The sequence below is a fragment of the Rhea pennata genome, chromosome 19 (assembly GCF_028389875.1).
Source record: "Rhea pennata isolate bPtePen1 chromosome 19, bPtePen1.pri, whole genome shotgun sequence".
Classification (NCBI taxonomy): Eukaryota; Metazoa; Chordata; class Aves; order Rheiformes; family Rheidae; genus Rhea; species Rhea pennata.
Genome location: NC_084681.1, coordinates 11,264,934 through 11,291,653, shown reverse-complemented (window position 1 = coordinate 11,291,653; position 26,720 = coordinate 11,264,934). Strand labels below are relative to the sequence as shown.

The 26,720-nt window shown below is 46.4% G+C and overlaps 1 protein-coding gene across 1 annotated transcript; it reads right to left on the bottom strand.

Moving 5' to 3' along the window:
• Positions 1-988: 988 nt before the first annotated feature.
• On the bottom strand, positions 989-10,052 carry PIRT (phosphoinositide interacting regulator of transient receptor potential channels). Its single transcript, XM_062591773.1, has 2 exons — positions 9,862-10,052; positions 989-2,467 (listed from the first exon to the last, which is right to left on the bottom strand). The coding sequence occupies exons 1-2, from the start codon at positions 9,925-9,927 to the stop codon at positions 2,045-2,047; spliced, it is 489 nt and encodes a 162-aa protein (XP_062447757.1). The 5' UTR covers positions 9,928-10,052; the 3' UTR covers positions 989-2,044.
• Between the last annotated feature and the right edge of the window lie 16,668 nt (positions 10,053-26,720).

Sequence of the window (26,720 nt, the reverse complement as noted above, 5' to 3'; positions counted from 1 at the left end):
AGATGAGCCTGAGCTCCCTAGCTTATCTTGTTAGCCAACTTTTTCGAGACTTTGATAGCACAGATGATTCAACTTGAAAGCTTTGAGCCATGGAAACCCTAGACGATATTAGCAGGCAGAGATGCTATGTGGCACCAATTACAGTTATGTGACACTGATTTCATTTATGAGAGAGTTCAGCCAGAGATGACCAAGAAGAGATTAAATATTTCATCGCATGGAATCAGCTCTTGGTCCTGAGTACAGTCGCCACAGTGACAGCTTCATGATCCTTCATTGCCCTGAACATGTCTCCATTTTAACTGACCGTGAGTTCCTACCTACCTGGAGAAGCAGGCCAAGATATCCTCCACTGTTGCTGTGTTACGTGAAGGTATCCAGAGCCTCCAGCATTCCTGGCTGTTTTCTTTACTCACACTAGTTCTAGTAACACATGTGAAGTTATCAAAACTTATTTCAGACTCTGTTGATGACCAGGATCCTCAGTCAGTGCAGAATACTGTAGATTCTCTGCTTCTCTAATCTAATCTTTCTTGGACTTCATGCCCAGGTAACCACCAGATCAAGAAGCTCTCACTGTCTCTTAATAGGCCTGGTCCATGGGTGCAGATGGGAGTACTCCTTGGAGATAGGACAGCAGGCACCAGCTAAGCTTTGCTCCTGGGATTGGAAAGTTTGAAAGGATCATTACAGTCTGTTGCACAAAGATGTTGCAGAGCCTGAAAGTACAAACGAGGAGGTCTAACCAGCTGTACAAACTTGCTGAGAGGCTGCAGTAGGATTCAGACTGGATCAGCCTAATAAAAAATCAGACTCTTATCAGTGCCTGAATGCAGAGTAGGAGCTGGACGTTGAAGACCCATTTATATGAATCCAAGTTTTGCCATCCAGCCCTGCAATGATTCTGCAGATTAGGAATTTATACTTCAAATTTATCTTTTAAAGTAAATCATGTCTGCTGAAAATACAAAATAAAAACAAAAACATGTGGGAAGTATTCTTGCTTTTCTTGGTAAATTGCCTCAGGGCACACATTTATTAAAGGAAGGAATGGAGAATGTTGGAGATAAAGAACCTGTCTCACTTGCCTGTGGTTCAGTTCTGGTTTTGTGAAACAGCTGATAGTTCAGGTTTGAGGGTGGCTCTGGCAGAAAACATCAACACATGTGGAGAGATGCTTCAAAACAACTTTGCCTTTGCAGGCCTTGAGGAACAGCCTTTATTAAACACCCTCTGCCCAAGAGATCAAAACAAACAAACAAACAAACAAACAAACAAAACAAACAAACCAAAAAAACCCTCAAACCATGCTGCTTGTGCTGCTGCTCCTTGCCTTGACTCTGTAAAGGAATAAATATATGCCATCACTCCACTGTGAGCACCAGTTTACAGCCATATGTGAGCCAGCCATCATTACAGAACAACAACAGGAAAGTCCTGGCCATGGGCTTCATGTCTGAGCCTCCTAAACTTTGGTAATGTGTGTTCCTTGTTCTGGTGGTCTCTCCTGATACAAAGTAGTCTGGAACTATACTGTCCTACTTCACGTCTCAACTGACCCTGGGCAAACCACATCTTGCTTCCCATTTTCCAGGTCTGAACTACTATCTGCAGTCAACAATGTTCAAATCAGTATTTATCCATGCTCTGTAGCTGATAGGTTCCCCTCTGAACAGGAGGGTTCCCCAGAGAACAGGACATTCTCTGCTGACATATCTTGCAGAAGCTACTTGGTAGAGACAAGCTTAACTTTGTATTTCCCAGTACATGACGTAGGGCTGGTTACTGTATATGATGGCAATGCAGACAGCTTGGACTTTCCTTGCTAGGTTTAGCTGGAAAATTTGGCTTTCTTTTTCTGGGATTCCTAGGTAAAACACAAAGTTCACTTTCACACTGGGTACTGGCACAGTGTGTTCACTTATAGGGAAGAGACTGGGTTGAATTTCTCTAGGAGACAACAAGAACACTTTATTTATTATTATTTTTTTATGACTAGTCAGCACAGGTGAGTAGAGGGCAGGGGAGCATTTCTGCACTGCCCTCAGTGGTTAAAGAAGAAAGACTTGAGGCGCTGAAGAAACTTTGACTTCTGTCTCTGCTTTTGCTTCTTCCGGATGATCGGGATCCAGACAAGGCCACAAACAAGGAGCATCAGTCCCATGGACAGGAAAGCTGGACCACACATTTTGTAAATATCTTTGTTCTTGGACTGGATGCAAGACAGGCTGGTAATAACCACCCCAAAGAGGAACACAGCTGCTCCGACAGACACAACGGTGATGGGCTTGCGGTATATGTCCCACTTGCTTCTGGGTTCGCTAGTCAAGACAGACTCGCTCCGAGAGCTGATACACAGGGTGCTGGCTGTGTTACTGGGCAGCAGCTCCTTGGACTGAGGTGATTTTTCACTCCCGTTAGGGCTTTTTGGAGATATTTCCATGGTGACCGGATCCGAGGAGGAGATCTGAGATGAATGAAAGATAAAGAACAGAGGGCTAGTACTTGATGAATGGATTAGGTGTTCTCCATTTTGTTGATTAACAAATGCATACACTCTGATCACTTCAAATGAAGGTGGAGAAGGGTTTGTGGGTCACTTCAGGGAAAGAAGAGCAGCACATGTGTGAGCAACGAAATTTAGGAATTGAGTCTCACTGGTAGGAAGGCACTGAGGAGGTCTGTAGGAGTCTCATTGCCACTCTCCATGGGCCCTAGGACAGGCTGTGCGCTTAGATCTTCCAGTTTACCAGCTTCCAACTTCCACAGAAGTGTAGTGGTGAGATAGCTAGGTGTCCATGGAGACCTACTGCCCTGAGCCTCGCAGGGAGTTATTTTCAGGGGAGTAGCTGGGTGCTGGTTGCTTTACAATCACCTGCCAGCAAGACTGGTTGTGCTGCTGCTGTCAGCGTGGTACCACAGGCAGCAGGCTGTGGAGAAGAGGTCTGTACCCCTAGACCTGTTTTACACCCTTTACCCAACTTACTTACACCTCAGCACCTTGAAACATTGTCACAACCCTTGTGTGCCAAAGTCAAGACCGCACAGCAGGATGGCTGAGAGCCTCCTGTGTCCTGGGCTGAGTGCCTCCTGAGGGTCTCCTGGGGCTGGATCTTCCTCATTATCACATCCGGCTCAGACATGCGAGCCTCATAGCACTGCAGCACAGGAAACAAGACTGCCCTGGGAATGAGGATGTGGGTTCCAGTTTCAGGTGCTTCCTAGATCCCTGGAATGACTCTGGCTCACCTTTGACACTGTGACTCTATTTCCCAGGCTACCAAAATGGGGAAGACAGACCTACTACCTGTGCTGGCACAGACAGGGACTTCTGTTTTCCTTTCTGAATGCAAAGGATGGGAGACAGGAAAGTCCTTGTCAGACAGTAAATATTTCTCCAACTGTAAGCTGGGCCGGCTGCTCTGGAACACTCTTGGACCCGGTAGTGGGTGCATAATGAGATGCTACGCCTTACAATGGCAGGGTCAGCAATGAGACTTACTCAGGGGCCCTGGAACTGCATTATTTTTTCACCAGATCAAGAAGGAAATACATTTTCTCAGAAGCTAAGTGCTTTTATCACTTTACATGACGGTAAATGGGAAGGGACGAGCATTACTTAAACCGCTGTTTCCTCAGGGCTCTGCTGTGGACACAAGGGCATGAAGGTGGATCAGTGAGCATTCCACACCCTGCACGGTCTGACTTGCTGCTGGGAAGCCCAGCAGAGATGAACCTGTGCAGGATACCAAGGGTGAGGAGAGCAGAAGAGGCCACACACATAGATATTTCACAGCTAGGATGTTATTCTAAGGTAAAATCATGCCTGAGCTTCTGGGTTTTCCCCAAGGGGCTCAGCTGTAAGAGGAGGGCTGCGACTGATCCTAACCTGGAGGTCATGTTTTGTCTGCCATTCAGACCCTTCAGCCCTTGGGGATACAGGCAGAAATAGGAGTGTGACAGCAGTGCCAGCCTGGAGCAGTCCAGCATCTTGCACCAGCCTACTGCCAGCACGAGAAAGCAGAAAAACTAGTGATTTATGCCCAGCCTAATCCTGTAAGCACTCTTTATAGGGCTCTCCATACCAAGGGAAAGTGGTCAAGGCCCTGGGCGTGTCTATGCTGGCCTGGGCACAACCCCCTGATGCACCTCAGGTGGATGGGCAGAGCCATCAGGTCTCTGTGCCCTGTCCATTGCTGATCTAGCAAACATAGTTCTTCCTAAGCACAGCACAAGCTTTGAGCCTAAGTGTGCTTTGATTCAGAGTAGTTCTTTTAGAGCCCCTCTTTGGTCATTTTTTTTTGACACAGACAGCACAACAGACTATGTATATTTGCTCAGTTCAGCAGTGGCCACCCTTGAATTCACTTTTATTCTAATGAACCTTTGGAATGGCTCATCAGAAGGCATGGTGATACCCTTCTGGATTTGCATCCTGCGTATGACATAGCCTTTGGTGGCAGCAGGCAGCAACAAGAAATAAATAAGATGAGAACGAAGCCCAGAGGTCCCAGCTCATTTCCTACTACTGCTAATCCATGTGAGAGCATGTACCACATAGAGGGAATGCAGCTGCCCAGGAGCTACAAAACCGGCACAGCTGCAGAGGTGCAGCCTTACGGAAACCCATTGGTATTTGGGTCATACTGAGTCCACTGCCCATCTGGGGAAAAGTGGCTGGGAGCAGCCAACACCACCCTTGTTCTTTTGTCAGTGACCCCTGCCCAGGTTCGTGGTTTATTTTGAATAGAGCCAGATGCAATTTTTCAGCTATGCACCCCCCCAACACACTCCCTTGGCAACACACACACACTCATATACTCTTTTGTTACAGAAATGCAGATCTAGTAGCACTAATATATTTTGTGATGTTTCAGGTTTGCCAAACTTGAACCAACAAGCAAAAAAAGAAAAGCCAAGGGAATATGAAGGGTGATGGATACTATTTGCAATGGCACATCTTCTCCAGTGTCCAGGAGACACAGCGAGGCTGGCTCTGTGTGGATCTTTGCTCTGCTTCCAGCTCCAACCTTTCCAGGAACCAGCCCAGTCCTCCAAAAACATTTTGAGCAGCCCAGACCCTGGATAACGTCTTGCTTGACTGATGGTGCTGCCTGGATACCAACTGTCTTGTTCATAGTGTTACTGGGCTGTGATCCTCCCTCTTCTAACTCAAATCCAAGCTTTCTCGTGCTTCTGGATGAAATTTCACCCTAGGTAGTCATGGGCTTTCCTGGTTTTCCCCTCGTAACATCCTTCATGGAGAGGTTTTAAGATTAGGCCACTATGTAATTCTAATTTGGCTTTGAGGTTGGAAATTTGCTTTCTTCTCTGGAATAATGCCCAGCTCTCATATCTCAGCGGTCTAATGCAGTCTGTTCTGCCCTGTCTTTTGGGCTCACTCCCTGCTTGTTTATGTGCTTCTGCCCTGCCTTTGTATCTGAGGTACTCTGTGATTTGCAGAGAACCTTCCTCTTGGCTTTGCAGATCATTAATCTCATATTCATGCAGAAACCATTCTCTTCCTTCCAAGCATGCATCTGCATTAGAGTGGATTATCTTTTTTCCTTTTGTTTTCTGGCATAATCATCCCTCTCATCACAATTCCCAGATGGTGGCACTTCCTGGCAGAGCAGTTTGTCTGATCACATTTTTTTTCCCAATTTACTCCTTTTCCTTTAATCTATGTTTTCTGTTTTGTATTGTTCTCTGTGCTTTTGCATGAGGCTTAGTGTGCTTTCCCTAGCATTAGCTAGTGAAGGATTTCACTCCCTACATGTTGCTGGGAGTTTGTTTGCTAGAATTGCATACATCCACTGCTCTTGGGAGGGTTAACGTGCATGATTTCAGTTCCTGTTCTGCCTGTGCTCCATCCCTAATTCCTCACAGATGTGCTCATTTTTGATGATGAGATGGTTGTACTGAGAAGTCTGGCAGGATAATACTATCAGATTCCTCTCAAATTTCTTAATCATTACTGTTGTAAGGAGAGCTTCAGCAGATGACTTTTTGATAGCTTGAAAATGCCTCCAGAGCATATCTCGGATATCATGTCTGGTGGTGTGCTGCTTCTGTGCCTAAAATCTGGGCATCTGTCAGCAGTGGAACTAATAGCAGAATATCTCATTTTCTGCTTCGTTTCATAGGAGGGAGCCCCACGCGATGCTACTTCTCCTTTTGCCCTTTTACTTCTTTATGTGGTGGTTCAGTTTTTGAGCTGAAGGACATATTGGAGCCTTCTTGCTAATGGTGCTGGGGGAGGCTAGTGCCAAAGGAGTGCCGCACACTGACTTCATCCCTCCTAGCTGACTGCTATCTTGAAAAGCACAGCTAGAAAGGTGAGCCCAATCATACTTTGGCTCTTTCTGTTAGGAACAAATTTGTAGCTGTGCCACCATTTTTCTAGCCATTTTTGGTTCATAGGGAGCTGTGCAGCCACAGAGTCTGCAAGAGCAACCTCTTCCGTGTGGGAAGATGTACTTGCACTTTTCCTGGACTGTCCCTTCCAGGTGGGTTTTAGTGTCTCCAAGGATTCTCCATCTTACTCCATCATCTACTTTTTTGGGTACCTCTTGCATCTTGTGGAGGTTAAATGGTTGATGATGAGAGGAGGATTAGGCTGTAGTGGGTAGGGTGTATGTACCTTCAGGACAGAGCACAGGATGTGCTTTGAAGTAATCTAACTTACCTTGGACAAACACTACCTCCACCCAAAGACCAAAGGAAATCAGTCTCCAAGGTGCAGCTGACTGATGAGCTGCACAGCATTGCTGCATGCCAGTCACAGCAGGAAGGAGATGGCTGGGTAGCACAACCAGGGAACAAACTAGAGGAACAGGAGATAGCCTCAGACTGAGCAGAGTGCAGCTGAGCACTCTGCCCTGGGTCCTTCAACCTTTTCTCAGCCTGGAGAAGAGAAGACTGAGGGGAGATCTTATCAATGTGTGTAAATATCTGAAGGGAGGGTGTCAAGGAGATGGGGCTAAGTTCTTTTCAGTTGTCCCATGCGAAAGGACAAGAGGCAATGGGCAAAACTGAGCCACAGGAAGTTCTGCCTGAATGTGAGGAGGAATTTCTTCACTGTGAGAGTGACGGAGAACCGGAAGAGGTTGCCCAGAGAGGTTGTGGAGTCTCCTTCTCTGGAGATATTCAAAGCCCACCTGGATGCAACCCTGTCTAACATGCTCTAGGTGACCCTGCTTGAGCAGGGAGGTTGGACTAGATGATCTCCTGAGGTCTCTTCCAACCTTACCAATTCTGTGATTCTGTGATTCTGTGGCGAGGCTTCCTTTCCCATCAGTTCCCAGCAGCAGTAACTATCAGCTATGAGGCCAATGAGATGTTCCTCTGGGGGAAATTTGGTATTGCCTTGGGGACCTACAGGCTCCCTCATCAATACAGGGGGAAGGATCATTCTGGAGGAATGCCCATGCAATGGAGAATCTCTCCCCCTCGAATGGAGTGCTGCCAACCTCACACAGCCAGAGGTAGAAGATGGCCTCACAAAACACTGAGATCCTTATGGATCCCTGAGGGCCTTGATGAATCATCTCATTTCAGGTGATTTAATTTCCCTGACAGTCTCTGTGTTCTTACAGGGACCTGTATCAGGTCTTTCTGCAACCATAGAGACTGGAAATACTTTAGAAACCTTAAAGACTGAGATGAAAATATAAGCACCCAGGATCTGGGATCATCAAAACAAACTCCAGATGTGGCAAAAGCTGTGCTATGAGTGGTGCAAGAGGCTAGTCTGAAAATCTTGTTCCTCAACCTGGGTCTGTGTCTTCCTGGCTGTGCAAGGGCTGTCTTTACTCTCCCAAATACAGTCCTCTGCTGCCTGTCTTCTCTTTGCATGCAGAAGCAGCTCTGACTCTTCAGGAGTTTGTTTCTGCCTTGTTTCTGCCACTTCCTCCTCCCATTTTGCAAGGCTAGGAACACTAGATGAGCTTGGACAGAGACAATCTGCCCCAGGCTCAGTGTCCAGCTCCATCCAGCTCTTCCTCATGAACAGCTCTCTCTGCATCCTGAAGCTGGATTAGGTGTTTTAGGATTAGGTGTCTAATGCTGTTTTAGGATTAGGTGAATGCTATCCCACAGGAGCACCATGGTGCAGAGGCAGCATGAACTTGCCCCCAGGCAGAGAGCGGAGCAGTGCCTGAGCCATAGGTATTGGTGCTGATGCTGCTATGTGCAGAATCATGTGGAGGAGCTGGAGCCAAGGTTTCTGCCCAGCATTTTATCATATAAATAATTGGGGGGAAAGATAAGGGTTCTTAAAACCAGCTGCCAAACTTTGATGGAAATCCAGATCAATTTTCTCTGTGGATATATTTTCCTTTTCTATTTATTATCAAACTACCTTCCTGAAGAAAGCTGTCCTGCAACACCTCTGGGAAATAAGCATCATAGGAAAGAAAATTTTGAAGAAAAAGCAGAGTGAGCCCTGCACTCCCTGGATGTAGTCTGTTCTGATTTACACCAAGGGAGAAGAGGACGGCCTGGCTTAAAATCCAGGTTTCTCCTGAGAGCTTTACTCATTAATTGTCTTCAAGCAAGCTGAGTGAGCGCCACTACCACTGCTGGATTCAGGTGCAGGTTAGCTATGGATCAAGTCAATGGAAGACTACCTGAATACAGATGTGCTTATGCTTCCCCTACTAGTACCCGACCTGGCTGCAGGTCTCTGGCTTGCCACAGCTATACCTCCAACACCAGGTCATATCTCCAACTCTGCACATAGCAGATCTATGAGGTACATGTTAGGAGAATATCTGATGATTGAACTTTCCATCAGCCACTGTTTAGATACTACTTCACAAAATCCACAAACTGTCCCACGGAAAAGGACCCTCCAGACCCTCCCCAATGCTGCACAGCCCACTGAGGTTTTTCTCAGCAGTCAAACAGCTTGGGACATTCCCCTGGTAGATCTCAGCATCAGATGCTCTGCAGAACTTTGATGTAACACCCAAAGGATTCATTTGTCTTTCAGCTGGAAGATGTGTTCTGCTTACCATCTCACAATATGGGCAGCAAAGCCCTCATTGATGGATCCCAGCTGTGAGGAAACCATAACACTGTGAAATATAAGCAAAGTGAGATGGCTTTTCCTGCTGCTCTGGACTGTCTCAGTCCACCTCTGTACGAGGTCTTGCTGTTTAACTTCAGGACAGGACACTCCTAGATGACAGTTGTGGGTCTATGCTTCTCAGGGACCCTCCTAGATGACAGTTGTGGGTCCATGCTTGTCAGGAGCACGGATTAGCTGCTCCAGTGGACCTGTGTGTGACTGACCCTCTAAACAGGCTGAGGTATGAGTGGGAAAGGAGACTACTGAACTGACAGACATGTCTATGCATGCACTTTTCAGGAACTTAATGTCTGTAACACACCTAACCCTGGCCAAATTTAATTCAGACTGACTAGTAGGTTCAAAGTCAATATGCACAAGATGTACGTTCAGTGACACAACATGCCTGAATTCCCTAAGAAACTAAGCAAGCTAGGCAATGGAGAATTGCTGCTTTCTGAAGGTGTAGGACCTGTCCCCCAGTCTATTCCTCAGAAAGCTCAAAGCCCAGCAGCTTCACGCTTCCCTCCAGGGACCTGAATGCTAGGAGGCACTGACCTGTGACAGCATCTTCGCTCTTTGTGCCAGAGGTGGCACAGTCCCAAAAGAGGTTAATGAAAGAAGGATCAGTGCTCACAGTATGGCATTGGCCCCCCTTCCTGGGATCCCCTTGGCCAGACAATCACAATCAATGGGGCTTGGAGGGGCACAGAGCAGGAAGGGAGCAGATGGGAGTCATGGCAGGAAATCCCCTGAGAAGGAACCGAGCGTTCAGAGAGCTCACTCACCATGCTGTGCCGCTGTTGTCCCAGTGTGTAGCAGCTCACTCCAGGAGATGAGGCAGCCGGTTGCATTAAACATTCCCTGAGTACTCAGCAGAGGAATCCACCCGCAGGCTCCTGCAGGCACCGAAGGAGCAGCTTCGCCTGTCCAGCTCTCTGTCACCCCTAAGAGGTTCAGATTGTGCTGGCCCAAGCAGTCTCTGCTGTGAAAGAAGACAGGGAGAGTTTTGTCAGTGCAAGGCTTGAATGTTAAGAGCCCCACTGCCTTCTCCTCCCTTCCCCACCCTCCTAATTACCCCCAGAGTAAGGAGGGGGCTGGTGGTGACTAAGTGGAGACGTCCCTGCAGAAGGACTACTTACGCTTTCAGACTAGGGGTGGAGAAATAGGACAATCTGTCTGGGGATTTCACTTTGTATACAGGCCACACCAGATCTTGGATGTAAGTTGAGACATAGTCAGTGTCCATTTGCTAGTGTAGAAGAGCTGGGTTGGGCCCAGCATCCTGTGTCCCTTAGGATCAGCTTTTCAGCATTGCTCATAGTTTAGATGGTCCCAGCAATGAGCTCATAGTCTTCTCCTTGCTGAGCAAGGAACATCCGTAAGTTCCTTTTTAGGGCTCAGTGAGAGAACGGTCCCCAGCCATGCCGTGCTGTTTCTCCCTCTCCCTTTGCACCACCCGAAGAACCAAACCCTAGGAAAACAGTCCTACTTACATGGTGAATGGTGAAGGACAGCTTCTCCACCCTGCTGGGGGTGGGATGAGCTGCAGGAGAACGTCCTGCTCTCCTAAACCAGGCTGATCCTCAGTCTAGCATACCTCTGGATGTTTTCTACTGGGCTCTGTTAGGAGTCTAATAAACAATGGAGCGTATTCCAGCTCAGATGAGCTCATCAGCGTATCAGTATATTGTTTAACTCTTTGTTTCCCCGCCTTAGGTCTCTGCAGGGCTGACTTCTAGGCAGCTTGCCTTTAAGGTATTATAAAAGGCTGCCATTTGGGAGCCAGCCAACTACATAGAAGGAGAAGTGGAGCGGGTCAATGGTTAGAGTCAGGGATCAGGACTGGGGTAAGCTGCTGATCTAGACCTTGGTTGTCAGCAAATTCTGTGTTATAACTTTCCCAGTCACAAAGCAGGGGACTGTAACAAGTGTTTGCAAAATGATTTGAGATTTCTTGTTGAACCATTGGAGGAATGTAAGATATTAGCAATTAGCTATTAATTAACATCCTGAGTCCATTAGAAGGAAGAGGATGGAACAGGGAGGTGGCACTGGTATGCTACCATCCTTCATGAACCCACAGCCAAACTTTAATAACTCTGGCATCAGTGTGAATTCATTTGCTGCAGGGAAGGGATCCAGACTGACAAAGGCATTACTGAGCTCTGGAACTGATGTCCAGGGATGGATTCCAGCATCAGTGGGGCTACTTCAGTCCTTGAGGGCTGTTTATTGGTTTGGTGCAATAAGTAACTGTATTGAGATGCTGCACCGCAGGCAAAGAGAGGAGGTGGGGTGAGATGGGTGAGCAGTCATGGCACTGAGTATATAGGAATGAGCAGGGCGCTAAGAGGTTGGTGAGCTGTTTATGAACATCGTGGGGCAATGAATGGGGCTGGAACCGGAAGAACAATGTCCAGAGGGACCACGGATAAGGATGGAGTAGATCTTGTGTGAGGAGCCCATGCAGAAAGAGCAGGGACTATTTGTCAAGATAGGATCTCTCAGCTAGGCTGTGTGTAGATCTTTGGTGATGGATGGTGTTGGCCCAAGTTTCGGACTTCTTCAATAAGGGGCAACTAGGGCAGCCAGCTCACAGGCTGGGGCAAGGACAGAGAGGCCTAAGGGTGGAATGAGTCCAGAATCCTAGCTTGCGGTCTCCTAGGACAGTCCTCACCCCTGGTGTGAAGAGGATTAGTTAGCTGAGCACAACAGCTAAGCCCTGGGAAAATATGGTGGCTTTATTGATCTAGGAACTACAATGAGAGGAGCTAGATGGAATATTTTGGAGCAGTTAAGTGAATATTATTTGATAGGCTGAAAATATTCTCTAGAATTGGTAGAGTTGATTGGATTTGGGTTCTCTGGAGGGAACCAGAGGGAATACTTGGGAAGACCCAAGTCTGAGGAAATTAATTATATGTCTAAAAGGGCAGCGGAAAAAAAAGTTAGAGATATGAAGGCTTCATTTCAGCACCTGCAAAAGGAGGCATTTCACACTGCTTTGGTACCATCTCCAAACTGAACTGAGCTTACTGTGCTCAGCTGAGGAGTGTCCAGCCCTGTGCTTTAGAGAGCTCCCTTCACATAACTCCTTTCATTTCAGCCCTCCAAAATATTTCTTATGCTCCTCTCAGGATGCCTGGAAGCTCCTTTTTGCCCCAGAGACCTGCACCTCGTGACAGAAAGCACCTATGGGCCTGGTCACTGGGCTCTGGCTACAGTTATGATCAGAAGTGCCTTTTGTACCTCGAGCTCCTTTTATGCCAGGGTAGACTGACTGAGGTGCCTAGGGCAGTACCTTTGCTGGGGTGGCCTTTGTCACCACAGGGCTGGGGTGTGTCCCTTATGCTGGAGTCTGTCCATGGAGTCGTCTGTGTGCTGGACAGGGTGAAGGAGTGGGAAACCCTCCCCAGCTTGTCCCTCACACAGGTTTTGGCTGTGGATGTAATACAGCCCTTGAGCCACCGTTGCCCCAGAGCTGCTCCCATGGTACTGCCTCCAGAGATGGCCCTCAGGCATTTGATGATGCAGGTCTCTGGTCTTGGCAAAACCTCTGAAATGCAGATCTCAGTCATAGCCAGCTCTCAGAGCTGGGTCCCCTTGCCCCACGACAAGATCCTTTACAAATGTGCAGCATTCAGTACGAAACTGCTTGAGCTTCAAATCGAGGTAAACCATCACTCCTATAGCCTGCATCTCCCATGGGATGCTCTTCCCGGAGACCAACCTGGTGTCACCCCGAGGTGAATTCTTCATTCCATCTAGGTCCCATCCCATCTTCCCAGGCCAGTGTGATTATTGCTTTGCTTCTGGCTTATCTCTGCAGCTAGGCAGGGCAGCTTGTAGCCTTCCCAGCATCTCTGCTTCCTCTGTAGGCTCTTGCTGCCACCTCGCGGAGATCTCCATCCTTCCAGGGCCACAGTGTGGGAGTTGTACTGCTGCCACTCTGTGATGCAGCATTGAGTTCTCCTTGGGGACACTGCACAAGCATCACACCCACCAGGGACAGAGCATCCCCCTACCAGAACTCCAGGCAGGCAAGTGCATGCACACAGAGTTATTTTTGCAGACATATATACATACATGCATACAGAGCCACAGATGTCTAAAAATACTGTGTCTCCCCCGCCCCCCCCAAGATGCAGAACTTCAAATATCTTAACCTTTCAGACACCATTGCTGACAGTCCTCCAGTTCAGCCTGTGTTTCTTCTCTTGACATTGTGAGAGGAGATGTCCTGGTATGTCTGTACTTTACTGGAGGGCAGGGCTGAGAGATCTGAGGTCCCCAAGGCCCTCAGCATCATGGATGGTGTAAAAGTGTAAATTTCCCAGTAATTTGCCTTGCTGTGAGATCAGGACACAATAGTGGGGTGACATGACTCCCTTTGCATAACTCTGCTATGTCAGCTTCCGCTTTCTGGGGAACAGTGCATCTTGCATCACTCATGGTGGGTTGTCATCCGGTCCCTGGCAAAGCAAAAAGTGAATAAAGTTTTCATTCAACTGCCAAGCCCTTTGGACAGTGAGATACAGTCATCCCCACACACAGTGACAGCAAATGGAAGCGTGAGTCCCACCTCAGCATGTATTTTCCTTCATTTCCTGGTGAGGACAGGCCCCTTCTTTCTCTTCTCTTCCTTCAAACTCACTTCCTAGGGCAAGTGTATAGGTCAGGGCTGACCAAGGCTGCCACGGTTTATTAACCTTCTCCTGGCTGGACTGGAGATAATATAACCTGTGCTATCATCAGTACCATGCCCAGAGACCCACAAACAGTTCAGACAGTATCAGAGATGTATACGAGCATCTACATTGCTCTCTGCTAGAGGGCTCGGCAGGATGGTAGTATAAGACTGGTCCCTTCTGTGTTCATCTCTAGATGTGACTACACTTTCCTCTGTGGCTCACAAGCCCCTTATCTGAAGTGCATTGCTTGATGTTGGAGAGAGACCCTAACCAGCCAGGTCCCAGACTGCCCATCCCTGTGCTGTGGGGATCCAGGCTGAAGTAGGATGGAGGTGCCCTAGGAAAGTGTGTGGAGTCCTCCACTGGAATAGCTGAGGAGCTGCACATAAGGGTTACAGAATACCAGAGCACCAGCAAAGCCTCCTGGAGGCTCTGTGGTGGCTCTGTCCTTCATGGGAGCACATTTATGTTTCTATCAAAACATCTACTCAGACATAGCTGCTTCTGGTGGGAGGGGAAGCCATGTACAGAATGTGAACGCAGTCGTTATGGGCTATGGCCAGGATGAGGTTAAAATCATCTGGCAGATAGAAAGATGATGATGTGGGAGTAAGCTGGGCACTGTGTCAGTGATGCACTGTTCCCTGGAGCAGTAGATGGTGCTGTTGCTCTGCCAAGATGATGTTGCTCACTATGCAGACAGTGAAATCCAAACCAGCATCTCAGAAGTGCTGGATCCAGCAAAGGCCTCTGTCTGGGGAAATGGTACCCCCAAGAGCCTTGTCCAGCTCCTCTTTCCTCACTCCCCAGTGCTACTTTCAAAACCTGTGATGCAGCTGGTCTACATTGCTCTTGCAGGGCTTTGCGGTGTGGAGGCCCTGCTGCTTAGGCTGAGCTCAGTGCTGGATGCAGCATCCTCTTCCCAAGTGTCCTGCATCCCAGGATGCACAATCCCCATCTTGGGTGTTTATCACATGGTGAATAGGGCTTACATAATGTAAAGGTATGGTGACCAGGGAGTCCTGGGCAAGTTTGGAGGTAGTTGCATTCCAGCTGCACTCACCTTCCTCCTATGGGATGCAACTGAGACCTAGTCTCTAGCTGTGGCATGGACAGCAGCTTAGAGCATATGCTCAGCAAGGCTGTGGAATTGATTTCATGAGCAATATCACAGCAGATCACTGATTCCTGGCTGGAGAAGCTCTCTTCTTTGGCACCTGTAGTGTAGCAAGCCCAAAAAGCTGAGGCCAGCTTTGGTACCTCTGAGCAGGGAACTTGGTATCACAGTCAGTGTGAGGATTGGGAAGAGCAGCGATCCCCCTGTGCAGGTCTCCTATCACTGACACAACTTGGCCTAGAGCTTGCTGGAAGGTTTTCAACTGTGTTTTTTCTTGACAGTGGAGACAATTATGCAGAAATCACATTTTCCTGCTGAGAAATTCCAAACATTCTTCCATAGATCTATTCAACAGAGAGGGAACTGGTGTTCAAACTCATTCTGTTAAGGATGTTCAGCTCTTATTTCAGCAAAAGCTATGCGAGAGGGAGCTCAGATGGGTCAGTGGTCTATGTGGCGTTTTTGCTTCCTCAGTGGTAAACTTTCTCTGTGGTAAGAACTGATGGAAACACATAATAAATTTGCAGAACTAGTGGCAGAATAGTGAAGGACAGGGCTATGCCAAACACTTTGAAGTTGTCCCTGTCCAGGGTGAACAGGATGAACAGACAGTATGTCTCAAACAACAGCCTGTCCAGATGTGCCCCAGTTTTGCTTTGCTGGCCCTACTGTTGGCAAGATCAAATCCAAAATTGCCAGCCTGCAGATGACATAAACCTGCATGCACTGAGTTCACTGAGCTGTGGCCAGTGATTGCAGTGGCACTACACTGTTTTACACTTTATCCTCAAGCAAGGAACCGGTGACACTGGACTCTGCACATGAGCCCCTGAGCCAGGACAGCAAGTGCTGCCTTCCTCTTGGTGATGTTTCTACTCATCACCAACAGTACAAGGAGAGGAGAGCTTGGAGCAGTTCATCATCTGCTTTATCTGTCAGCTTTAACCTGCTGTTAATCTGCTGATTAACCTGCTTAGCCCAATAGTCTGTGCTGGGGTCTTCCTAAATTACTTATGTAGAAGCAGGCAGCCTCAGAAAGGGCAGAAAGCAAGAGTGTCTTTTCAGGGCTGTGTTGGCCCCTTTCCTAGCATGGTCTATTAAAATGGGCTGCAAGGGGACTCCTGGGTCCCTGAAACAAGGCTCTGCTATCATAGGCATCATTTCATTTTGTTCTTCTGACACAGATCAAGGTGCACCTGAGCAAATCCCCTCACCCTCTTCACAGTCACTGGAGAAACAGGACTATCCAGCCAAAGACATTTATTCTCATCTCCCATTGAAGGCTGAGTTGTGCTCCATGTTCCAGTTTCTCTTTGTTAGAGCTAAAAGCAGTCTGGGCAAATCCAGGCACAGTATGAACTGCAGTGCTGGAAAATGAACGTTTCATTCAGTGTTGGTTGCCATTAATGATATAAAAAGAAAATAAAAATAATGGAATATTTCTACTGTCATTCTACTCATACTGTGGTATTGTGTGTGCTGTGCTCTGAAATACTATAAAATAGAGTGAAAGAAAATACAAGTGAAAACAGCTCCCCCAGGGCTGCTCTGGAAAGCATGCTGATCTGCAATGCCTCTGAAGACTCCAGACCACTGATCAGAGACTTAGGAGAAGATATACTTGTTAATCTCCTCAAAAACTGCAAATCAAGGAGCCCATTTTTCTGCTTCTTCCTCTGCTTTTGGTGCCATGGCTTTGAGGCAACCCCTAGCCTCTGCATGAATGAAGATCAGTTTTCCTGCAAATCCAGAGTGGGAAACATTGAGGTTGAAGGGATCTAGGTGCAAACTATGGCCATGAAACACCTTGAGGGAGAGTTTGCTGGAGTCACTGTCTCTCTGTGGCCGTGTTGCAGAAACATAGACAGAGAGACCGAACACATCCTCACCTCTGAGAAGAACCACTGTGGAAGGACAACAGAGCTGAGAGAAGGTACTCTGCCAAGGCTCTGAGCCAGCTCACCTAAGATGAGCACAGTCCTTTTTCCTGTGAGATGTTTCTCTCACCTCTGGGACCAAAATGGGCCAGCGGTATCAAACTTTGGGAGACCCCAGCCACGCAGGAAATGGACCTGGTTACTGTAAACTTCCCACTGCTGCTCCTCTGCAGGGCTTTGGCCCTGGGATGGATGTAGGGGCTGCCAAGAAGCACATTACAGGGGATTTGGTGGTGAGATACTCAGATTTTCACTCTTGAAATGCCCGTGGGGGCTTCAGCAGGGCAGAAAGGGAACATTCATACTTTAAGGGCAGCCCAGGTATTTTTGTCTTCCCTGGTGAGGCAAGGGAGCTCTCCGCCCTCCCCCCCCCCCCAACGCATGCACACACACAGATCCACCCTGTCTGCCATCCTCCTGTCGCAGCTCTGAGCCCAGCAGAGATGGCACTGGCCCAGTCTTTGTATGGCTTACATGGGGCTCCTCTGTGCTGGCACCTGTAGGAGCATAACAGCAGGCAGAGTCAATTCTGATCACAGACAGGCCAGCAGCAGCTCGCTGGAGGGACAGGGCAGAAGCAGGAAGGTGAGGGCTTTCAAGTAAGCCCTCAGTTCTCAGGATGCTGATGTGCTGGTTGCAAAACTTGGGTGAAGTTTGGGCTCCTTCGCACAGCATTTGCAGAGCAGCGAGGGGACCTTAAGCACTGTCCAGCATTGCACACAGCCCACAGAAGCATTCCAAGGCCTTCAAGATAAGACCTTCTCCAGGTGTACCTGCAGATAGCCATGCACAAGGAGAAGGAGACCAGTGCCATACAAGGCTGTGCACAGGGTGGGGAAATCCAACAAGAAAGCAAGACAGAAGGAGATGGTAGGAGGAAAGACTAGGAGGAGCAGCCCAGCGGCACTGACACAAAAGTCTTGGAGAGCCATGAGGCAAGCCTGTCACCAGTGTCAGCTTATGCCTGCTGTTGCCAATCCTGACAGCACTGAACACGACAGTGAACTGCAAGGAGAGAAAGTACAAACATATCATCAGCCTGTAAGTGAGGAAAAGCAATTACTTGCCTCGGAGGGGATATGAGCCCCGACCCTCTGCTCATGGGAGGAAGTGCAGAAGGCCAGGTTGTGCCTTTAGTTTTTGAAGTGAATATATTGTGTGTGTGAGTGTGAGTTGATGCTGAGATATGGCAGGATATTGTATTTTTCAGGTTCAGCATTTCAGTTTTGTGCTATAGTCGCTTCCTAGCCTATGGGGAAGTGTTCTTTATGTTTGAATTACTACAGGGGGAGAGATAACAACTCTGTAATTAGGTTTGCACCTTTGAAATCTTCTACTTCTTTTGCAGCTTGAATATTTATGCAATCACAGAGCTTAGCATGTCCCAGTTCTCCACGTTATTTATTTATGTTCAACAACGCCTGTAGCTGTTAAATTGTAATGTTCTTAAAAAAAAAAAAGGAAAAAAAAAAGGAAAAAAACCCCACCACCCCAACTAGGAATTATCTTTTCCTCTTTTCCTGCAATCTTTGAGCACTTACCTGGGATCCTTTCTAGTTAGAAACCCAGAGGTACTGTTATCTCCAAATTCATGATATGTCCTGTGAATTGATGCCATTTGTTTATCTAAAGGAGCATGAGGCTTGGCCAAAACGGTAACTGGAGATTTCCTTCTCTGAATTGAAGCAGTTTCAAACTCAGATTGCTTTACTGATAGATTTTCCAGTAACACCCAGTACCATCATAGAACAGGATTTCAAACCCTGGGCTACAAAAGAGTTGGGGGAATGAGGATATCTGCACTTACCCATGTCTCCAGAATGATAGCTTGAATAATGGTAGGATGTTTGACTTGTGAGACCTGAGATGACTGGCAGTTTCGTGCACCAGATTTCCTCCTCACTGCAATACGGCATGGTACCTGTGAAAGCAGGAGTGGTGACGCTGCAGGTATCATTTGCAGGCTAACGTGGATGCTCAGTGCAGGAAGGCTGTGGTTAAGGAGAAGCAGAATTGGAGGATGATCAGCCATATGGAGACCAAGGTGGGGAGAGGAATGGATTTGCTTGGCCTTTCTGCTCTGACTCCAGCAGATACATCTCAAACCAGGGCTGAACAGGGTTTTGACTTCATGGGGATAAAGTGAGACATCAGCTGTTTTCTTTTCTTTCTTTCTTTCTTTCTTTCTTTCTTTCTTTTTTTTTTGTTTCTATTTTCAATAATGAAGCTTTAGCTACAGCACTGAGAATTTTCTGCAGCTTCTAAAATAGACTTGGCATTCAGGATACCTGGGGTCCTCCAGCCCTACTTTCCCTTTAGCAGGAGGCTCAGAGAGGCAGAGGGTGTCTTTTGTTGGCCAAGGTCTCTTCTAGGTCTCTTTCACATGGCTCGTCAATGACTATTGTTTCTGCAGGCCATCCATGCATCAAGCACCTAGTGAAAATTGAGAGTTACTGTTCAGGATGATTTCTGTTTGGAAATGCTTTGTACATGGATTAGGAATTGTGAGACAATTTATGAGACAATTACTCATTCCAATTAGACAAGGACATTAAAGCATATTTACCCATGGCTTGCTCTTACCTGCTAAGTGGGCTGCAGAAGGACGTGGCTTCTTTAAAGTGTCTCATTATTTAGCTTCTTAATCGTTTTTTTAAGCATACATGGTTTATTACTTTATTGATTGAACAAAGCTTTGAATAATCAATATGGCTTTAAGAATTCTCTGTGAATGACAGAATTGCAATTAGGAAGAGTATGTGGAGAGAGTATTAACCTATCTCATTAATTAATGAGGTCACTTTTTCAAGCGTTTCATAGGAGCCTTTGGGAAGAAGGTAGCAATTTATTGTACTCCCTAGAGATCCTGTTTTTTCTCCTTCCTCTTGCAAATTTATTTCAGACTTCCTGCCCGGTCCTAGTGAAATTTATGTGACCTTCCACAGCTTCTTTGTGCAATGCAGGACAGGAATAGGGCTGAAAGGAATTACCAGGTCTACCTTGGTAGCAGGGAAATTTGCTTTTTACCAGCCAAACCCCTGGCTCTGGTGGAGGTGAAAAGAAGACAGATTAGAGCTGAATGTTAGGTCTGGCCTGGCCTGAGCATGGAGATGCAGAACTTGCCCAGTTTGGGTGGGAGTGGCACTGGGCTAGTCCAAATTCAACCCATGATATAGGTTGAACCAAGCTGCAGGACTGTTGCCATCTGCTCTCAGTCCCGGTTTAAATGTACTCCTAGGGCTCAGTTCCAGCACTCAGAGCCGCATGTAGTCTGTCTAGAGATTTACTCACAAGTCTGTTTGCACAAGTGTTTTGGGTAAGATATTCTTCTATGTACAAACAATCTGCTTGGTACCATGGGGTGTTGGTTCCCCATTGGCACTTCAAGCTAGTAGTATCAGCATCCATAAGGTATATGTAGTCATCAGGGAGTTTTGCAACCAGCAGCCTGTTTCAGTTTGTCCTCACTGCAGAGCTAGACAACTTCAGCCATCACATGCAGTGGCCATCAGATGCTGGCACCTGAGCCTCCCATGCACAGCCTCTGGCCCAGGCAACTCCTCCTGAGGAGGAAGGCACCGCATCCAGGCTGCCCTTTGGCATCTCTGCATGCCTCCAGTGTGTGATCTGCTGATGATCCAGCCCCATGCATGCTGAAGAACAGCTTCCAGTTCTTCAGACCATGCTGCAGTAGAGAGTTAGGCTTTGTCATTTGTTCATATCCTGCAGGGATATTCCCTCTTATGCCTGGGAGACACAGCAGTGAGTGGCAAGTGTGCAAGATGTACATGATCTGTGGCCTTGAAAGGTCTGAAATATTTCAGTTTATGCAAGTTTATTCATATACCTGCTTGAAAAATGTAAAAGATCTACCCAACTAGATAATTCTGGATTCCATAGACCTAGACAGGGATCAGTTTGAGCAGAATTTCGTGAGGGAACAAAAAGGACGCATTTTCCTTAATTGAGTATACTGATGGATCTTGCTGCACCCATCAGGGCTCAATATTTGGCTGAAGATCCAGTCAGAAACAAGCTACAGAGACCATTTCTTGCAAACCATTAAGAACAACATACTGCAGCTGTTCACAAATCCTTCACAGATGGAAACTGAAGCAAAAGTACATCCGATGGCATCTTGAGCCAGTTGAGCATTTAGGAAAAAAAGTGATTCATGATTAAATTTGCAAATAAAAAACATGTTATGTTGCTCTTTTCTTGCACTTTGCAATATATGTATTGCTCAGGTAGGCAAAAACCTGCTGATAACTCACAGAAAGGTTTCCAGAGCATGAACTTTTCACAGATGTTTAGCATTTGCTTGTCCAAATATCTCTGTCAGAGAGCTGTTATTCATCTTACCCTTATGTACAAATTTTGCTCCCATTCTCCTACTAAGGAACTGAAAAAGTGCTGTATTAGGCATTCTCAGTGAATTACTCACAGTTAAAGATAGTAGTTGGGAACAGACTAAGAAGTTGAGAGTGTCTATATTAAATATTGAGCAATGGTTAAGAAAGACAAGTGTATTGAGGTATTCATGTTACACAGAAATTGGATTGGTCTAAGATCCACAGTTAAAAGGAGTTAGAGAAAGTAACGATGTCTGATGACTTGTGAGGAGAAAATGCTAACAGCTAGGTTGAACTGAGATGGATAAAGTATCTGGACCAGGCTGGGCAATCCTCTTAATCTGGTGTGTGATGAGGCAGTTCTTAAATGGTGGTGACTGTAGGCAAAAGCCGAGGAATTGCCACTGAACATGTGATGAAGTGAATTGTAGAATTTCAAAAAAGAAAAGTTTTTTCAATGGAAAATGGGTTTTGAATAAATGATTTTGAAATTGTTGCTGTTTGATTTCTGCATGAAATAGGGATGTTTCACTGAAATGTCATACTAATGACAAACAGAGCTATTTTTTGTACTAAAAATGATGCAACGATCCTTTGTGCTAGCTTTCATGGTCACATTGCTGGGCTGACAACATTGTGCAATATGAACTCTAGAACACTAATCTGAGAGAGACCCACACTTGATCTATACGTCTGTCAATGGCAAAGCTCCTTTGTGAGTTGTACCTGAAGAATCTAATTCCTACTGACCCTGCATTTTGGGAACAATATAAGAAATCACCTAAAAATATCGTATGTGGGGAAGTTTCACTCAGCCCCTCATCATTGCCATTCCTCTGCATGCTCCGGAGTTATCTGAGTATATCAGGATTGGGACACAGGAAGCCTGAAATCTTCCTTGCACTAAGACTTCAGTGAGCACTGTAGTACATCAGACCACAGGGATACCTCATCCAGAATCAACAACAGCCAAAAGCAGATGCTTTTGTAAGTGCAAGAGCAGAGTAAGCAGATAGGGATGCTTCCCCACTCTCCAAGAAACCTCAGCTCATCACACTGACTTGGATAGGACCACTTTGAACATGAGTTAGATTTGGCCCGAATTCAAAGACCTGCTCTGTACCAAGCTTTTGCATGAGGAAAATCATCTCCATGAGTGCTATGTCTGTCTTGATATCTGGTGTGGCATCAGCAAACATGGGACCTTGAGAGTCCAGACTCCGTTGTGTGTCTAGGCCTACTGTCTGCATGTTGTGCAGTCTCTACACAAGCCCTGTGGTGTTTTCCTGTAGAAGCAGACCCACTGTACTTCAGCACAGTGATGATGGCCTGCTCACTGCCAGGTAAAGAGAAACAGGACTAGGACCTTCAGAGTCTCTGAAAGCAGGTGGGACCATGTGGAGACCTGCTAGATCATGGGACATTTGCTGGCAGGAACAGTTATATCAGAACAAAGATAACTGATTTTCCTCTGACGCATTCCCCTTCCCAGGCAGCAGGACTGAAGTAACCAGTGGAATTTGTATTGCTTTGGCAGACAGGCATAATTAAAACAAGAGAGCTGCTGTGGGCTGACACACTTTTAAATGGGAAGGAGTGGTAAGAATCTGAGCAACAAAAAATATTTATGTAAATATGTTATTTATTAATATTCTTCCTGAGTGTCTTCCAAGTCCCTGATATTTATTGATGGCCATCAGAGGATTAACTAAATGCAATGAAGATTTTTGCATATATATTGTGCAGGCATACACTTCTTCCACTTGAATGACAGAATGGGTGATAAATAGCATGTATTAAATCTATAGTGGTTGTAGGAGAATCAATCCATCTCCTCTGGGAAATTAGTTATGTCAAGAAAGGCAACACTGAGGAAAAGCGAACAGCAGGCATGCCTGGGGAAGGACAAGTACTCCTTCCACATCAGTCTATGGAAAAGCCTGTTTATGGCCGGGAGAGGGGTAGTCTGGTCCAAAGCTAGAGATAGACCTGCTGCAAGTTCTGGATAGGGAAAGACAATACCCAAGGGGTCAGAGTGATATTTTTTCCATGTGAACATTCTCTGATGGGACTTTCCATTTAGTATCATAGAATAATTTAGGTTAGGAGGGACCACTGGAAATATTTATTTCCCCTTGTTACTCCAAGCAGGGCTGGCTTTGGTAGGCCCAGGGCCTTGTCCAGCCAAACTTTGAAAATATGTAAGAATGGGAATTGTTTACTTCTCTGGGCCTCTTCCAGGGCTGTACCTCCCTCCCTTTTGGGGAAGGGCTTCTACATTACGGCAAGTTTGAACTTTTCCTGTTGCAACTTGTGCCTGTTGTCGCATCCTTTCATTATGCATCTCTAAGAGGATTACAGTTCTGTCTTCTCTATAAGCCTCTGTTAGATGGCACAAGATGGTAATTAGATCCCCCTTAGACTTCTTTTCCACGTGCTAAATGAGCCCAGCTCTGTCAGCATGTCCTCTTATGCCATGAATTCCAGACTCCTGACCATCTCGGTGATATCTACTGGACCAGTAGATACCAGAGGCTCCAGTGCGTCAGTATCTTTGTCATAGTGGGGCCCAAACTGGACACAGTATTCCAGATGAGGTCTCACCAGTGCTAAGGAGACAGCAAAAAATCACTTTTTTTTTTCAACATTCTGGCTCTACTTCTGGTAATGTTCTGTCAACGGCTAGGATTGCTGTGAACATGCCAGGTTTGCTGTTCTGTTCAGATTAAGAAGGAAGAAAAATGTTTACTCATGTCATATTTTGTATGAGGTGCAGGCCATTGATATCTTTTTGAGAGGAGAAGAGTTACGCTGGCTGGTCTGTAATTCTCTGGCTCCTCGTTTGTGAAGCTGACTCTTTCTTTACCCTTTCCTGCTTTTCTAGAACATCACTCAAATACCCCATACCCAAATCACATGGCTCTGAGATTACATCCTGTGTTCTCCACAGTGAAAGGGATCAGGCAGAGGTGCTTATCCTGTACGTCTTTCTACCCACATTTTAGCCTATATTTTCACTTCTCTGTTACTAGTGTTCACTGTGGAGCCATATGATCTCAGCTAGGATTCATAACGAAGACTGAAGCAGAGGAATAAATACTCGATTCTTGGTGTGATGGAAGCTTATATCCTATCTGTTGTAAAGCTGTATGGACAGGTTAGTGAGATGCATTTAACCCTGCCTTAGTGGTAAGATTTAGCTTCTGATTGAGACATCAGGTATAGGAGTCTGCATGTGAGCTGGGTGATCAGAAATTCACCTCTTGTCAGCACAGTCTTTGAGGCTTGAAGAGTGATTCCTCTGATGACATGAGTCTCTCTTTTTCACCATAAGCTGGACTGGTCTCCAGGCTCCTTGCAGGTCTCTTTTAAGCAAGCTCTTTCCTTCCATAGGAAGGATTATGGCAATTACAAGAACTGTCTTCCAAGTCTTGGTTCTGCCATGTAAATCACTGTAATCATTATAAATTAGATTTCTATTTTTTTCCTGTTTATTCCCCTTACTTCTCACATGTATCAATGAGAACCACATGGAAATGAAAGCAGGTCAGTAGGGCAAATTAATTCTATTTATCCACTGTGCTAAGACTTTATGACAAGTAGCTAATCATCTGTGATTCCTCTGGTACTTCAAGTAATAACATTAGCCACAATCAACTCATTTAGCTCATCTGTGTATTTAATATCTAACTCAATGGCACATGAGAAGAGAACAGGCAGCAATGTTCAGGGAGCAGTAACCCTTCTTTAATTTACTTGCACTTTTAAAAAAACAGTTCAGAAAGACATTTTGCAATTAATTTATCAGTTGTGAGAATCTCTTAGACCTCAGTTATCAGATTTTTATCTCATGGTTACCTGCAGATGAGTAATGACAACTCCTGCTTTCCAATAAAAGGCAGGGAAAAGAGCTTTCTTGCTGCCCCAGAAATACCTAGCTGGGTTTAGGCAACCTTTCCCCTCTAGTCATCCTGCTGTGGAGCAGGATAAGTTCTGATATTTGCCCACCAGTGCCAAGTACTTCCCCCCGACCCTGGCCGGTGCTGCAAAGCCCCTGACTTCTTTCATCGTTCCACCACTGACACCTCCCTGGAGGGGAGTAACCTGAGCAGGTCATGTCCTGTAGAAGGGTGATGCTGTGCCCATCTTCCACTTAGTTTGAGGGGGCACATGATGTGGTTGTGATCTGCAATCTGCACCAGGCATCCCATGACGAAGGATAATGCTAAGCCTCTTTGAGCTCCTAATGGCTCCATTGTATCTGGTTTACATAAGAAGCTATAAATACGCATCCTTGCTCTCCTGCTTGCTTGGGATGCTGTTTTTCTTGTTTGCATTTTTAATTGTTGTGGCAGCTGCTGCATTTTTAAATTCAGTGGTGAGATCTGTGTGGGACTGGAACGTGCTGGGAGGATGTCTGACACAGGTCCATTAAAGCGTGGGCAGACAGCTCCCAACATGGTCTGATCTTGGCCTGCGCCTTTGAGCTTCAAGATGACAGAAATTTGAAAGGACAGAAGGAATGGAGTAATCCAGCAGATCCCTTTGATACGCAGCTAGCCCTGTCCAGAGAGATGCCCACTATGACACCTTTCTCCTTTTTGGGTGTAATGTCTAAGGTGCCTTCCTAGCCATGCTTCAGCATGAGCACCTTTGCAAGCTGGTCTTTGAAAGGATTTTTGTTTGCATGATAGGTTTGCTCAGTAGCAGGAGTGCTCTACTTCTGGTACTGGGAACTCTACCTTTAAATGGTTTTGTTTTGGAATTGGGAACGGCTGCAGAAAGCCAAATTCTGCAGAGTTGCAATGTCTGGAAGAGGCACTGCAGACAAAGCATGTCTGTAACATCACAGGGCCCAAAGCAATTTGTGGATACTGGAGTGTGGAGGCAGTGGGTAACAGTAGGGCTGGGAGTGAATTTCTAGCTGAGCTGAAAGGGAGAGGGGTTTTGGCCCTCCAAGATGCTGTGCCTTTGCAAAGACACAAGTATAACCCCCCGCCTTTCAGTCCCTGCAGCCCTACACAGAAGACACTGTATGAACTCTGTACTAGCTATGGAGAGCATAGTTTAGGTCAGTAATGCAAAGGATGGTAATGATGTTGTTCATGTGGCAGAAGCTAATGGTTTTGAGGTCACTCTGTGTCGGAGGCGGGCTTGCGGAATCATAAGACGACCCAATATGAGCTAGCAATATGATCCGTTTATTTCAGCAACTTAACCTGCTTATATACCATCGTATGCTGTTCACACGCTCAAGCATCCAGCTGGCTATATCTAATTGGCTTACTACTATAGTTCACGCCGCAAAGCTCTGTGCTATTGGCTATCCACATATTCACTGTCCCGTCTCGCCAACCCCTTCATCCTGTTTTTACACAGCATTCATTCTTACTCCCTCATTACTTGTCCTTCAAGGTGTCTCCAAGGTTACTCCATATCAGCAAGTCAGGGTTGCTCATTTGCACGGCCTGATATTCATGCTCAGGCAGCCAATTCTCTACAATTCCCCTGTTTTTCTTTTGAGCAACCCAAACTTGTTGAAGAGCC